The 12,546-nt window shown below is 30.1% G+C and overlaps 1 protein-coding gene across 1 annotated transcript; it reads left to right on the forward strand.

Moving 5' to 3' along the window:
* The first annotated feature begins 8,387 nt into the window (after positions 1 to 8,387).
* Positions 8,388 to 12,240, forward strand: LOC127733668 (visual pigment-like receptor peropsin). The gene is made up of 3 exons (XM_052242983.1): positions 8,388 to 8,611; positions 11,244 to 11,269; positions 11,698 to 12,240. The coding sequence occupies exons 1-3, from the start codon at positions 8,388 to 8,390 to the stop codon at positions 12,078 to 12,080; spliced, it is 633 nt and encodes a 210-aa protein (XP_052098943.1). The 3' UTR covers positions 12,081 to 12,240.
* The last annotated feature ends 306 nt before the right edge of the window (positions 12,241 to 12,546 follow it).

The following is a 12,546-nucleotide window of genomic DNA, read 5'->3' on the forward strand; positions in this document are numbered from 1 at the left end:
AATAGGTTAATACCAACAAGATATTGCTCCAATTTCCCCATAAAAGAGGGACGAAAGATACCAGAGGGACAGTCAAACTCATAGATCGAAAACAAACTGACAACGTCATGGCCAAAAATAAAAAGACAAACAGACAAATAATAGTACAGATGACACAACATAGAAAACTAAAAACTAAGCAACACGAACCCCACCAAAAACTGGGGGTGATCTCAGGTGCTCCGGAAGAGTAAGCAGATCCTGCTCCACATGTGGCACCCGTCGTGTTGCTTATGTTATTACAAATCCGGTAAATAGTATAATTCGGTAAGTCACATTCGTGAAAAAGGAAGGGTATTGTAGTTACGACATAAGGAGCATATCCGATATCATCTGTGAAACGGTTATTCCATAACGGTCAACCAACTCGTGATGGCGTCCGTAAAATTTACGAAGGGATGATATCTATTTCACACCAGGGTTATATCACATTATTTAATCATTACTAAAACTCACAGTATGACGGTTGTTAAAAAATTAAAACAAAAATACCGAATTCCAGGGTAAATTCAGAAAGGCGAAGTACATAAAAACTCACAAAAACAAAGGTTATTAACCAACGGAACGAGTGAAAAACAAATACTTTAAGATTCTAACACAATTCTTAATTATTTATAAGCATATATATGATCAAAGTAAAACTCTCAAAAATAGCTCATAACTGCATTTTAATGGATTTTTGGAAAATATTTCTAATAAATAAAAGGGAGAACATTCTTACCCAAATCCAAAATTTGATCGAAAGCTTTTATATTGTGTTGAAGACACAACTTTGACTTCGAGATTGCGAACAGCAATTAAAGGCAATTTAGTTGTTGGTGTAAATCCGTGTACGGATTTCATATCATGAATTAATTAATCATGTATTTCTGTTCCATTCCTGACACTATAACAGAATGAAAGGAATGTCTTAATATGAGTATTTTGTACAAAATATACAAAAATACGCATGAAATGATCAATAATAAAAATATTATTGATTTTGAATACACGATAAATCCAAGAAAAGAAAATATTTATTTTTACTTGAAAGACAAAGAAAACATTCTCTATTTGAACAATCGTTCTAAAAACCTGAATGTGTGCAATTATTATATGTAACAATTATGTAAAATAGCCTATAAAAGAAATGTTTACATGCATAGTATTGTATTGTATTGTCGTCGCACCCGGTCTCGCTCAATTTGGAGTTCATACGATTCAATCAGTTTTTGTTTCTTACGTGATTTGTATCATCTTAATCGAGTTACACGTATTCGTTTTTATAGATAGTACCAAGGAAACTAAACATAAGGAAATAAGGTTTCTAATTTGAACTAAATACTTCTTATGATTAACATTGTCTATAGTTCAAAGGTTCTGTTGAAAATATAATTATTTTATATTCAATAGATCCTCTGAAACATTTTTTTCCCCGTTTTCTCTCAGAAAATTAGAAACTTACCACCAAGCGAACATTTAACATAGAAAATCACAATGTTGGCCTAATTTATTATGTGTTCGAGTAAACAAACAAGTAAATGTCAATATCTTTTTTTAACAAGCAGCATTATTTGATCTTTATTTAGACTTTTAACTGAAGGATAAACAGTGATTTCACATCCATCTGAAACCGGCAATTCCTAAATAATTTGTTTGTTTTTATAGTGATTAAGATGATAACACAATTTTGACTGCTGTACACCTATTTTTGACATTTTTACCTACTGTGTCTGTTTGTTTTGTTCACGCATCGTTGTCAATATAATGGAATTTGATGCGACCGTCATACAAGTGAGAGATTTAGCTAGCTATAAAACCAGGTTCAATCCACCATTTTCTACATAAGAAAATGCCTTTACCAAGTCAGGAATATGACAGTTGTTATCCATTCGTTTGATGTGTTTGAGCTTTTGATTTTGCCATTTGATTAGGGACTTTCCTTTTTGACTTTTCCTCGGAGTTCAGTATTTTTGTGATTTTATTTTGTCCGTTTTTTTCTTATCAGTTGAGCTATCAGAACGTCAAAAATATATGGAATTTCTCTACGTCATTACACACATTACACAATTGGTTATTAATTACATTTTATTGTATTTTAAGTATGAGGACTGAAGCAAAGGATGATTAAGGGAAGTACTATTTCCTGTATGAATAAATACCAGTTCTATAGAATAAGATACCTGTTCAATAGTCATCGGATTATTTTTCTAAATAAAAAATGAAACAATCATTAACACATGAGCTGTGTCGGATAGAAATCGAACTTATGCAAATCAATATTAATACACCTGTTAACTTATGTAGGGTTGAAAAAATCTGAATGCAAAGTCTGTAACTGTTTAAAAATTGAGTTGATATAAAAACCAAACAAAACAGACCCAAATTTATCTTTTATTTCGTATTTGAAGGTTCCAAAATCAAGCAAAGTCTTATACATGTACATGTATACGTGCACTTGCATAAGGTCGATTTCTATCCGACGCTGCTCACATAATAAAAACGCCTCCTGTCGTTGAAGATTTTCAGGATTTTATTGATCTCTTACATAGCATTCGCTAATACAAGTTGCCAATTCAACATATATTATAAAAAAAAGTAAAATAACAAAAATAACGAGCTCCAAGGAAAATTCAAAACGGAAAGTCCCTTATCAAATGGTAAAATCAAAAGTTCAAACACATCAAACGAATGGAAAACACCTGTCATCTTCCTGACTGGGTACAGACATTTTCTTATGTAGAAAATGGTGGATTAAACCTGCTTGTATAGCTAGCTAAACCTCTCACTTGTAAATATTACAATGCCAATGAAGATACAGTGGTTGAATACGCACATAAATCATCTTAAATTTCAACTAATGTTTATAATATTGGTAATATGTCTTCAAGTCACTTATCTTTATAACAATGTTAACGGAAACAAAAAGAGTTAATAATTGAAATTATCACGTACTAAACAGAATCTCACGGGAAAAGCAATAATAATTTATCTGTCTTGAGACTAAATTCTAAAGGATAGAGGCATTGTACAGCTTTACATTAAATATGTTGTGTTTTTTTCAGACAATTTGCGAAATGATTCGAACTAGTAATGCATGTTGTTCTTAATTTGGTGAAAACTCCATGCTTACATATATAAAAAAACGAAATTCGTTTTCATTAAAACTTGTGATACACAATGTTTAAAAAAATCTCCAGTTTCAATGTAAAATTTCATGTTTGACATCTGATATATTGACTATAAACAAGCCATTTCTTTTTTTTTAAATTCACTAATCACTTTTCTAAATGAAAGCCATTTTTCAAAAAAGAAAACAAAGACGTAAGTTCAATTTCACTGTGCCATTTTTGAAAAATTGATCGCACATGATTTGTATGTAAAAATAATAATATCTGTATTTTTCAAAACATGTTAATCATTCCATTTAAAACTCAAACCCATACTATCTAAAACTGATTCATACATTCAATCCATTTTGGATTACATATTTCAGATTTATGTAGCGCATACAATAACTCATACATAATACTAGACAGCTTTGTGTTTTTTATGTCACCAGGTGGAATAAGGCTGAAACAGGCTTTGAGTGAAACGAATCCGGAACGTTTATTAAATATAACATAGACGGCAATGACAGATCTGAAATATAAAGATATGGACAAAAAATAGAACTTTACAAATAAATGGATATGAAAATATAATTTTGTAGCAAATAATGTATATTATGTTTAACTACACAATTGCAATTATATGATGATAATGCGAAATACAGTTAAATGACAACTTTAAATGTAAACAATTGTTAATCAATGCAAATCAAAATTATTAACTAAAGTAAGTTTGTTATACGACTCAATAAAATGATTTACAACATAGAAATTTAATGAAAGCTAAATAAGAAAATATAAAAAATGAAATACAATTAGTAGCATCAGTGAAACTAAATAAAATACTTCAAACAAAATCTTTTAACCGTAGATTTTTTGGAATTTTAAATTTGAAAAACCTTGAAATCATAGAAACCTTCTACTGCTTGCTACGGCTCATAATGTTGTTTCTAGTCTGACTCATTTCGCATTGACAATATATACAAACATCACAATATATGTAATCGAAAAACAAGGTCAAACTAGCCAGAACCTGATAAAAAAAAACTATTCAGAAAAGTAGTTTGTACAATAACCAGTAGTGAGTAAAAATCAACTAGCCTACATTGAGATTTAAAATTCACTGAACCATGTATATGTAAGAGAATCATAATCCCTTTCTTCATGATTAAGTACGAGCGTTAGCAAGTACTTATCATGAAGTAAGGGATTATCATTCTCTTTCAAACTTAGAAATTTTGTAAAGTGCTCAAGGCTCAAATGATATCTTAATTGGTTGTATATAAGAATTAGTTTCATTGTCAGTGCAATGTTTATAATTAATGCATGACTTCCTTTTTAGGCATTTCATTTATGGATTAGTTTTAGTGATGTAAGGACTTTCTTATCATTTGGGAAATATTTAAAAAATAAATGCGTTATAGATACTACAACAGAACAAAGAAAATGTAGGAATTGTATATGTTTCCTGAATGTGAGTATGAATGTAAATTATGTAATATTTTAGTGAGGAATTATCTTTTTTTTTAATTAACAGTTTAAATCAATTGATACATTTGAGTTACAACTAAATTTTATTTAACAGCCACAGCTAATATTTTGGAACGGCTTTTTACATCAAATATTATTTCATTATGTCAGGGAAATGTTCAAATAAAATGCCTTTAAAAGTTTTTAATATGTTCAAGACTTAAATTAAATTAAATTCCTGTTCTCTTTTTATCTTAGCGGAACATTGAAAATAACTATTCTTCCCAACCGCTGATCCAGTGATCAAAATTTTGGAAAGCTAAAGATTAAAGTTTTTTTTTTATTTTAAAGCTTATTTTCTTTTTTGCAAATGCTTTGATATTGTTTAATTATTTAGTAATTTGAAGTTATTAATATTTTCATATTAACATTCACGGTACCAATTTAACTGCACAGTAAACTTCAACTTATTTTGAGTTTTTGTTTGTTTCACAATTCAACTTTTAGTCAGTTTCAATCACTGTGTGATAAATCCTTTCAATCTGGTAAATGTGCTTCGGGGCAGTTGTAACTCATTTATAGAAACTCTTTGTTTTGAACTGTAAATAGACCCAAATAATAGGATAATCCCTTATTGAGAACATGATTTACATTCATTCTTCACAATTAAGAGACATCAAATCCTACAATTTCTTTGGTCGAGAGCACTTAGCTATATTCTAAGTTTATGTTAGAGTATGATAATCCCTTTCTTCATGATTAAGGACGAGCGTTAGCGAGTACCTATCATGAAGTAAGAGATTATCATTCTCTTACAAACTTAGAATATTGTAAAGTGCTCAAGGCTCAAATGATCTCTTGATTGGTTGTATTCAAGAATTAGTTTCATTGTCAGTGCAATGTTTATAATTGATGCATGACTTTTTCGGCATGTCATTTATGGATTGGTTTTAGTGATGTATTGACTTTCTTATTATTTGGGAAATATTTAAAAAAAAATATGCATTATAGATATTACCTGACACAGCAGTACAAAGAAAAGGTAGGAATTGTATATGTTTCCTGATTGTGAGTATGAATGTAAACCATGTAATATTTCATTGAGGAATCATCCTTTTTTATTTACAGTTAAAATCAATTAATACATTTGAGTTACAACTAAATTTTATTTCACAGCCAATATTTTGGTCTGGCTTTTTACATCAAATACTATTTCAAAATGTCAGGAAAATGTTCAATTAAATGCCTTTAAAAGTTTTTAATATGTTCAAAACTTAAGTTAAATTCCTGTTCTGTTTTTATTTTATAGGAATATTGGAAATAATTATTCTTCCCAACCGCTGATCAAGTAATCAAAGTAATGAAAAGCTAAAGATTTAGGTCATTTTATATTTAACTTAAAGCTTTGTTTTTTCCTTTTTGCATTGCTTTGATATTGTTTGTTTTTTTTAGTAATTTGAAGTTATTAATATTTTCATAATAACATTCACGGTACCAATTTTACTGCACCAGTAAACTTATTTTGAGTTTCTTGTTTGTTTCACAATTCAACTTTTAGTCAGTTTCAATCAGTGTGTGATAAATCCTTTCAATCTGATAAATGTGCTTCGGGGCAGTTGTAACTCATTTATAGAAACTCTTTGTTTTGAACTGTAAATAGACCAAAATAGTAGGGTATTCCCTTACTAAGAACATGATTTACATTCATTCTTCACAATTAAGATGCATCAAATCCTATAATTTCATTGGTCGAGAGCACCTTGCTATATTCTAAATATATATACAATATTAGATTAATGTGAGAAAAATTACAATGTTTTTATATGAGGCATAGAAACTGAGGAAAGCCGAGGTTTACCGAGGCCTTCAACTGTTTCGTGCTGAATACAAAAATATAAAGGTTTCTGACAATGAACTATTATTGATTAATACTGCACCTAAAAATGGCTATAAATATAGTTATGAAAATCTTTATACAAAAATAAAACGCATTTTCATCCCTAAACGAGCCCCAAATTGTGAAAAAAGTGACGTGACATAAAATCAACATTGCATGAACTATCACTTTCTTACTTTATTTGGTAGATTACGACAACAGGAAGTGTTCTAGCTGCAGAATAAAATAAAAATATTGCAAGATCAGTACAATGAGGGTTAAATAATGACAAGTAAAATACAAAGTTGGGGATATTATGTAATAGAAGTATTATGCATAAATCAACTTGTCAACATTTAATAAAAATCACGACTTAAATTGAACAGTGGTAATTCTAAATGGATTTCGAATGGAAACCTATCAGTATCGCTATACGTCATACAATTTTGTGAACATGATCCTGTCGTCTATAACTTTTTTTTAAGATAAAGGTTTTCCATATGTTTTTGAAACTCCTTACTTAACATTTAGAGAAAATGAAAGGATATGGAGTCAATGTACATGGGACAAAATCGCACACAATACATAGAAAACATAGAAAATTATTAATGAACAGGGCTTTTATTCCTGTTCTTCATCTTGACAGTTGATGAAGAGTCTTCAACAATGAACGAATCATATACATTTTATATATTGTTGAAAATTTTGAATATCTGCATTGTCTTGAATTACAGTCATTATTAAATATTTTAATTTAGAAAAGACACAATTCGCCCTAATATCTTCATATTTTGACACTCTCTAAATTAAATCTTGAGAGCCGTAATTCATAAAATATTGTTCAAATAAACTATTGCAAAACCATCCAACTTCATTTTAAAAAAAGTACCGGTCAAAAAACCCTTTTCAGGAGTTATATTCACAATTTAAAGTAAACAGGCGGTAGTCGGACATAAAAGGACGGTAGGCAATATATCAGGAGACTATGGCTACAAATAGAACCATTTTATTTGTTACTGTCACGTCAATGTCGTGAGGTATTCTAAAATAGAAGGAAGTACAAAAATGTATTAAATTGGCGAGAGCATAAAGATCAAAAGAAGGGATCGATTGTAAGCAAAATTATATATATCGACTTAAATTTATGCATGATTAAAATGAATATGAATTTTATTAATAATACGTGATATTTGTCCAAATGTCAAAACCATGCTAACGTAGTTACAAGAGAGTATTCGATTAAGCTGATTATACTTCATTGGCCTATAAAACTATTTCAAATATTAATCAAGGAAATATTCAGTGTTAGAGTCAAATATCGCAGTATTATAAAACACGCCCTGTTTAAAAATAATTATTCATAAGAAAGCAGTAAATGGGCATCAGAATACTTAATAACGTATGTTAAGAAGATTCAGCATTGATGTAAAAGCTTGAAAGATCATACCTTCTCACTCACATAATCAATATATAGATAATGCATGATATTTATATAAGAGAGTCTAATAAGTATGGTTTCCACTCTCGATATGACTTTGCTTCGTTTAGATGCTCATCATTTAGGAGTTATGGATTTTTTAAACTTATTAAGAAGTGACAAAATAATCATGCTTTGTTCTATGTGACATTAACACGAATGATGTTCTTGTGTTTCTTTTTTAGCTTCATTGCCTTGAAGAGATGTTGAATAATAAATATTGGACAACTTTATGAAAATAAATCTTGGTACTGGGCGAAACATGTTCTTAGTAAAGATTTCCAAACACTGATGCATTATGAATGCCATATTTTATTGCATAGCTTTTGTCATGTTTTTTGTGACGTTCATTGGGTGCTCCGTGAATGGTGCTATAGTGTATGTAGTTTTAGTCAATAAACATCTCCAAAATGTGAACAATACATTTGTAGTATCGATGTGCATTAATGGATTTCTGATATCAAGTTTTGGCACAATATTTACTGCAGCAACGAGTGTTAGAGGAGAATGGATTTTTGGAGAATCTGTTTGCCAAATGCATTCTTTTATAGTATTCTTCCTAGGTCTTGCAATAATCGCTACTTTGACAAGTATGGCTATAGAGAAATATATTGTCATCAAAAAGGAATCAAGAAACGTGGTGACAAAAAGAGTTTGCCTGTACATATTGCTTGTATGCCATGTGTATGGGTTTGTGATCTCTTCTATGCCCTTCCTTGGGTGGAACAGGTATCAGCTTGAAGGATTCAATATAACATGTTCGTTGAAAATGGACGGTCAAGACGCTAATTCATCATCGTTCATTATTTTTATGCTGATAGTAGGATTGATCTGTCCGTTATGCGTTATGATAACCGTATACTCGAAAATCATCGTCACGGTAAGTCATACTGCATTTTTAAAAATTATTATTACTTTATTTTTTAGCAGCGATCCTTTATTATTGCAGATTTTGTTAACTTTTATCATTGTGTTTCATGATTGTAAATGGTGTGTTATAATATTACTATCACAATTTTTTAAAAACTTTTTTGTGTAATTAAAAGCATTAAATTATTGAATTTACAGTGTATTGTAAACACACTGTATAGTTTAACAAGTTAATGTTTTAACTTGCCAACTTTTCACAAATATATGATAATTGTTGTTAAATAATTCTTATGTGCGTTAAAAATGAGGTAAATTCGACCAAAAAAGTATATCCTTTTTTTAATCCTAGGTTAGAAAATTGTATTAAACATTCGTTCTTTTATATTAAATTATGACCAGCACAGTACTAAACACAATAGACTGTACTCAAGTCACAGGACTTATTGCATAAATTTGATTTTTTCCCCAATAAAATTAATGTGTATTCAGGTATAGACGTATAACTGGAAGAATTTAAATTGGGAAAAATTAAAGGTGAGGAGAGTCGCATGTCGCTGTGACTTCCGGTCAGAATGGGTACGTTACATCCGATCCCTCGTGTAAAGACAGAGTTTCGCTCTCTTCACGTTACGAACCCTTGCAACAACTATTCAATGGGCCCGTAGGTGGTCTGTTGCAGGCTAAATTTCGGTCCCTATCTAATTTACCCTCATTTTCCAGTGGCATTCACAATTGCCCACCTTTATCCAGGTGAACTTTCTACTGTCCGACCCACCGATTGTTTGAATTGTTAATTTGTTGTCGTCCTGAACTTGCATAAATATTTGCACGGACGTAAAGTAAACAACAATCAATCAATAAGAGTTTAGACTAATGAGTAATTTCACATGATCTGTTTCAAGGATTTTGTCTGGGTGTGAAAACTAATTACGGTGACATAATGCTACCAATACAATAACAGCCTAAATCTGTTCCTATTTAAACCACACAATATCAATTAAAAAAGTAGAAAATGAATAAAACAGTAGAAAATGAATAAAACAGTAGAAAATGAATAAAACAGAAAACGATCAAAACCGTAGAAAACGAATAAAACAGTGGACATTGATTATAACAGCAAAAAATAAATAAAACAGTAGAAGATGAACAAAACAGTAGAAATTAATAAAACAACCAACAGAAAGTGAATAAAACTATAGAAAACGAATAGAACAGTGGAACATGAATCAAACAGCAGAAAAATGAATAAAACAGTAGAAAATGATTTAAACAGCAAAATACGAATACAACAGCAGAAAATGAATAAAACAGTAGAAAATGAATAAAACTGTAGAAAATGAATAAAACAGCAGAAAACAAATAAAACAGTAGAAAATTAATAAAACTGAATAAAACAGTAGAAAATGAATAAAACTGTAGAAAATGAATAAAACAGAATAACAGAGTAGAGATGAATAAAACAGTACAGAAAACACACTAGCAGGATCATTTAACAAAAGTCTTATTTTTTGATAAAAATTATAAATGAATAATCAATAAGACAAACCAGTAATTATTTGCAATTCCCCAGTTTTGTTTTAATGTCCAATTTTAAATTATGTTCGTCACGTGCTGCGAACTGATCTATCGTTATTGAACACACATCGCTTGAGAACACAACAGTAAACATATTAACCATACTATTCTTGTATTCCAAATAGTAACATTCTAGTTTTCCTTCTGATTTACCTTACCTTCTCAAATCATCTAACGGTTTAAATATAACCGTGACATCTTATTTGGAGAATTTGTGAGTTTTGAATTGCCATTCATATATAGTGTTCTTGATTAAACATCATACCCAATTTATTTCGTTACAAGGGGATAATTGTGCATTGAGTTTAAAAAAGAGGTTTATAATAAAGCGTGTACGAGGACGGATCGGTGATCATTAAAAACATTAATAAACATATAGATAAAACAATTGATGAATATGTAAAAAATTACAAACTTTTTCAAACCATGATATAATTGTGACGTCGTCTTTGAAAGGTTAGAGGTTTCTGATCCATATGATAATTACCGAAGCTACTAATTATACAGTCATAAAACCGATAGAATTAAAAATGATATCATGTGATACATAAACTATGATATACAAGTGATACCTATCTTACCCAGATTAGGTTCAGATGCATTTTCATAAGCATTTGAAGAAAAATAAAAAACAAAATAGTGTAATTTACAATCAGCAATTAATGTTGTTATTAAAAGCCGGAAAATACATGTATCTATTTCTTTTATTTTTGCAGATGAAAGAAAAACGGAAATCAACGAACTTTAACACATACAGCTGTCAGCGAAAGACAATATTAAAGAGAGAAATGAGAGTTACAAAGACAATCTTGTTCATGATAGGTAATATTGACACATTTCCTTTTAGTTCTCATATACATTATGATCAACAGTGTATGTACAAACCTTATTTGACAAACCAAGCTAATACGAAAGAACAAACCTGCCTTGATTTGACTAATCTCGCGTTGTGACAACCTCTTACTTTGCTTCCAAAAACATTTTCATATATTAATATCATCAAAATACTTTCTGTATCTGTCATCACACTTTAGTATCTTCGTTGGACTCCTTTTTTAGTAGACATGACACTTCAATCATCAATATATCTGAACGTGAAAAAAAAAAAGAACTTCGTCAGCGGCTTTATTTTAATGGCCTGTTTTTATATAGTCACTAAAATATTTTAGAGCACACATATATTCTGGTTTGTGGTTCTAGTTATTCAAAAAAAAAAAAAAAAAAATACAAACGATACATTAAAAACAAAATAAATGCATAGTATCCAGAGATATTACATGGATTTTTTTTTTAAATTTCAGGTGCTTTCAGTTTAGCATGGTCGCCATATGCCATTCATTGTGTTGTATCGATGCTCGGTATTACAAAAGGAATGTCTCCTTTTGTAGCAACTATTCCAGCTTTGATCGCAAAATCGTCAGTAATTTATCATCCTTTTATTTATGTGTTTAAAAACAGACCACTGAAGACTGTGCTTCTAAAAACACTTCACTGCTCAGCCAAAAACAAAAAACATGTTCGTGGAGTTCACTGTACCTTGCCATTACAGGAATTCAATGGGTCAAGTTTGAATCGAAGAGGTCCAACAGTAACATTTACAATGGACGAAGAAGCAGACTTTTCGTTAATAGCACCAAATAATAATGTTGAAAATATTGAACGTGTTTATGAATTTCCGTCGTAGACTACTTGAGAATAACTAAGCTCAACTTGTTTATGCTTCAACATTCCTTTGATATCGTTAAATTAATGTTACAACGAACGAATGCTATGTAATATTCTGTTGCATTGCTTGTATTGTTTTCCACATGAACGTGTTATGTATTCGAGATCTAAATAATGACTTGAAAGAAACAAAACATTTTATTTATTTACATTCAGTTATAAAAAATAAGAAGTGTGTCAAGAATCCTAATATTTCTATCACTGAAATATCTTATAATGATAAAGATATCATTGGCTGCTTATAATTGTCTCACCCTTTTTCGCAGATATGGAGTTTAATATACAAATTTGATAACACAATTTAAAGTTATTTGAAGGCAGGCTTCTTAAAGAAAGAAAAAACTCGTCAAAGATACCAGGTTTATAATTGTGTATGCCAGGTGCGCGTTTCATCTACAAAAGACTCACCAGTGACGCTCGAATCA

The sequence above is a fragment of the Mytilus californianus genome, unplaced genomic scaffold, assembly GCF_021869535.1.
Source record: "Mytilus californianus isolate M0D057914Y unplaced genomic scaffold, xbMytCali1.0.p SCAF_3, whole genome shotgun sequence".
Taxonomy (NCBI): domain Eukaryota; kingdom Metazoa; phylum Mollusca; class Bivalvia; order Mytilida; family Mytilidae; genus Mytilus; species Mytilus californianus.

Excerpts from the sequence above, each read along its gene's own strand:
- LOC127733668 (XM_052242983.1), top strand. The coding sequence starts at position 8,388 with ATGTGCATTAATGGATTTCTGATATCAAGTTTTGGCACAATATTTACT. Across the intron at positions 8,612-11,243 it reads GTGACAAAAAGAGTTTGCCT|TTCTCATATACATTATGATC; the intron begins GTACATATTGCT and ends ATTTCCTTTTAG. Across the intron at positions 11,270-11,697 it reads TATACATTATGATCAACAGT|GTGCTTTCAGTTTAGCATGG; the intron begins GTATGTACAAAC and ends TTTAAATTTCAG.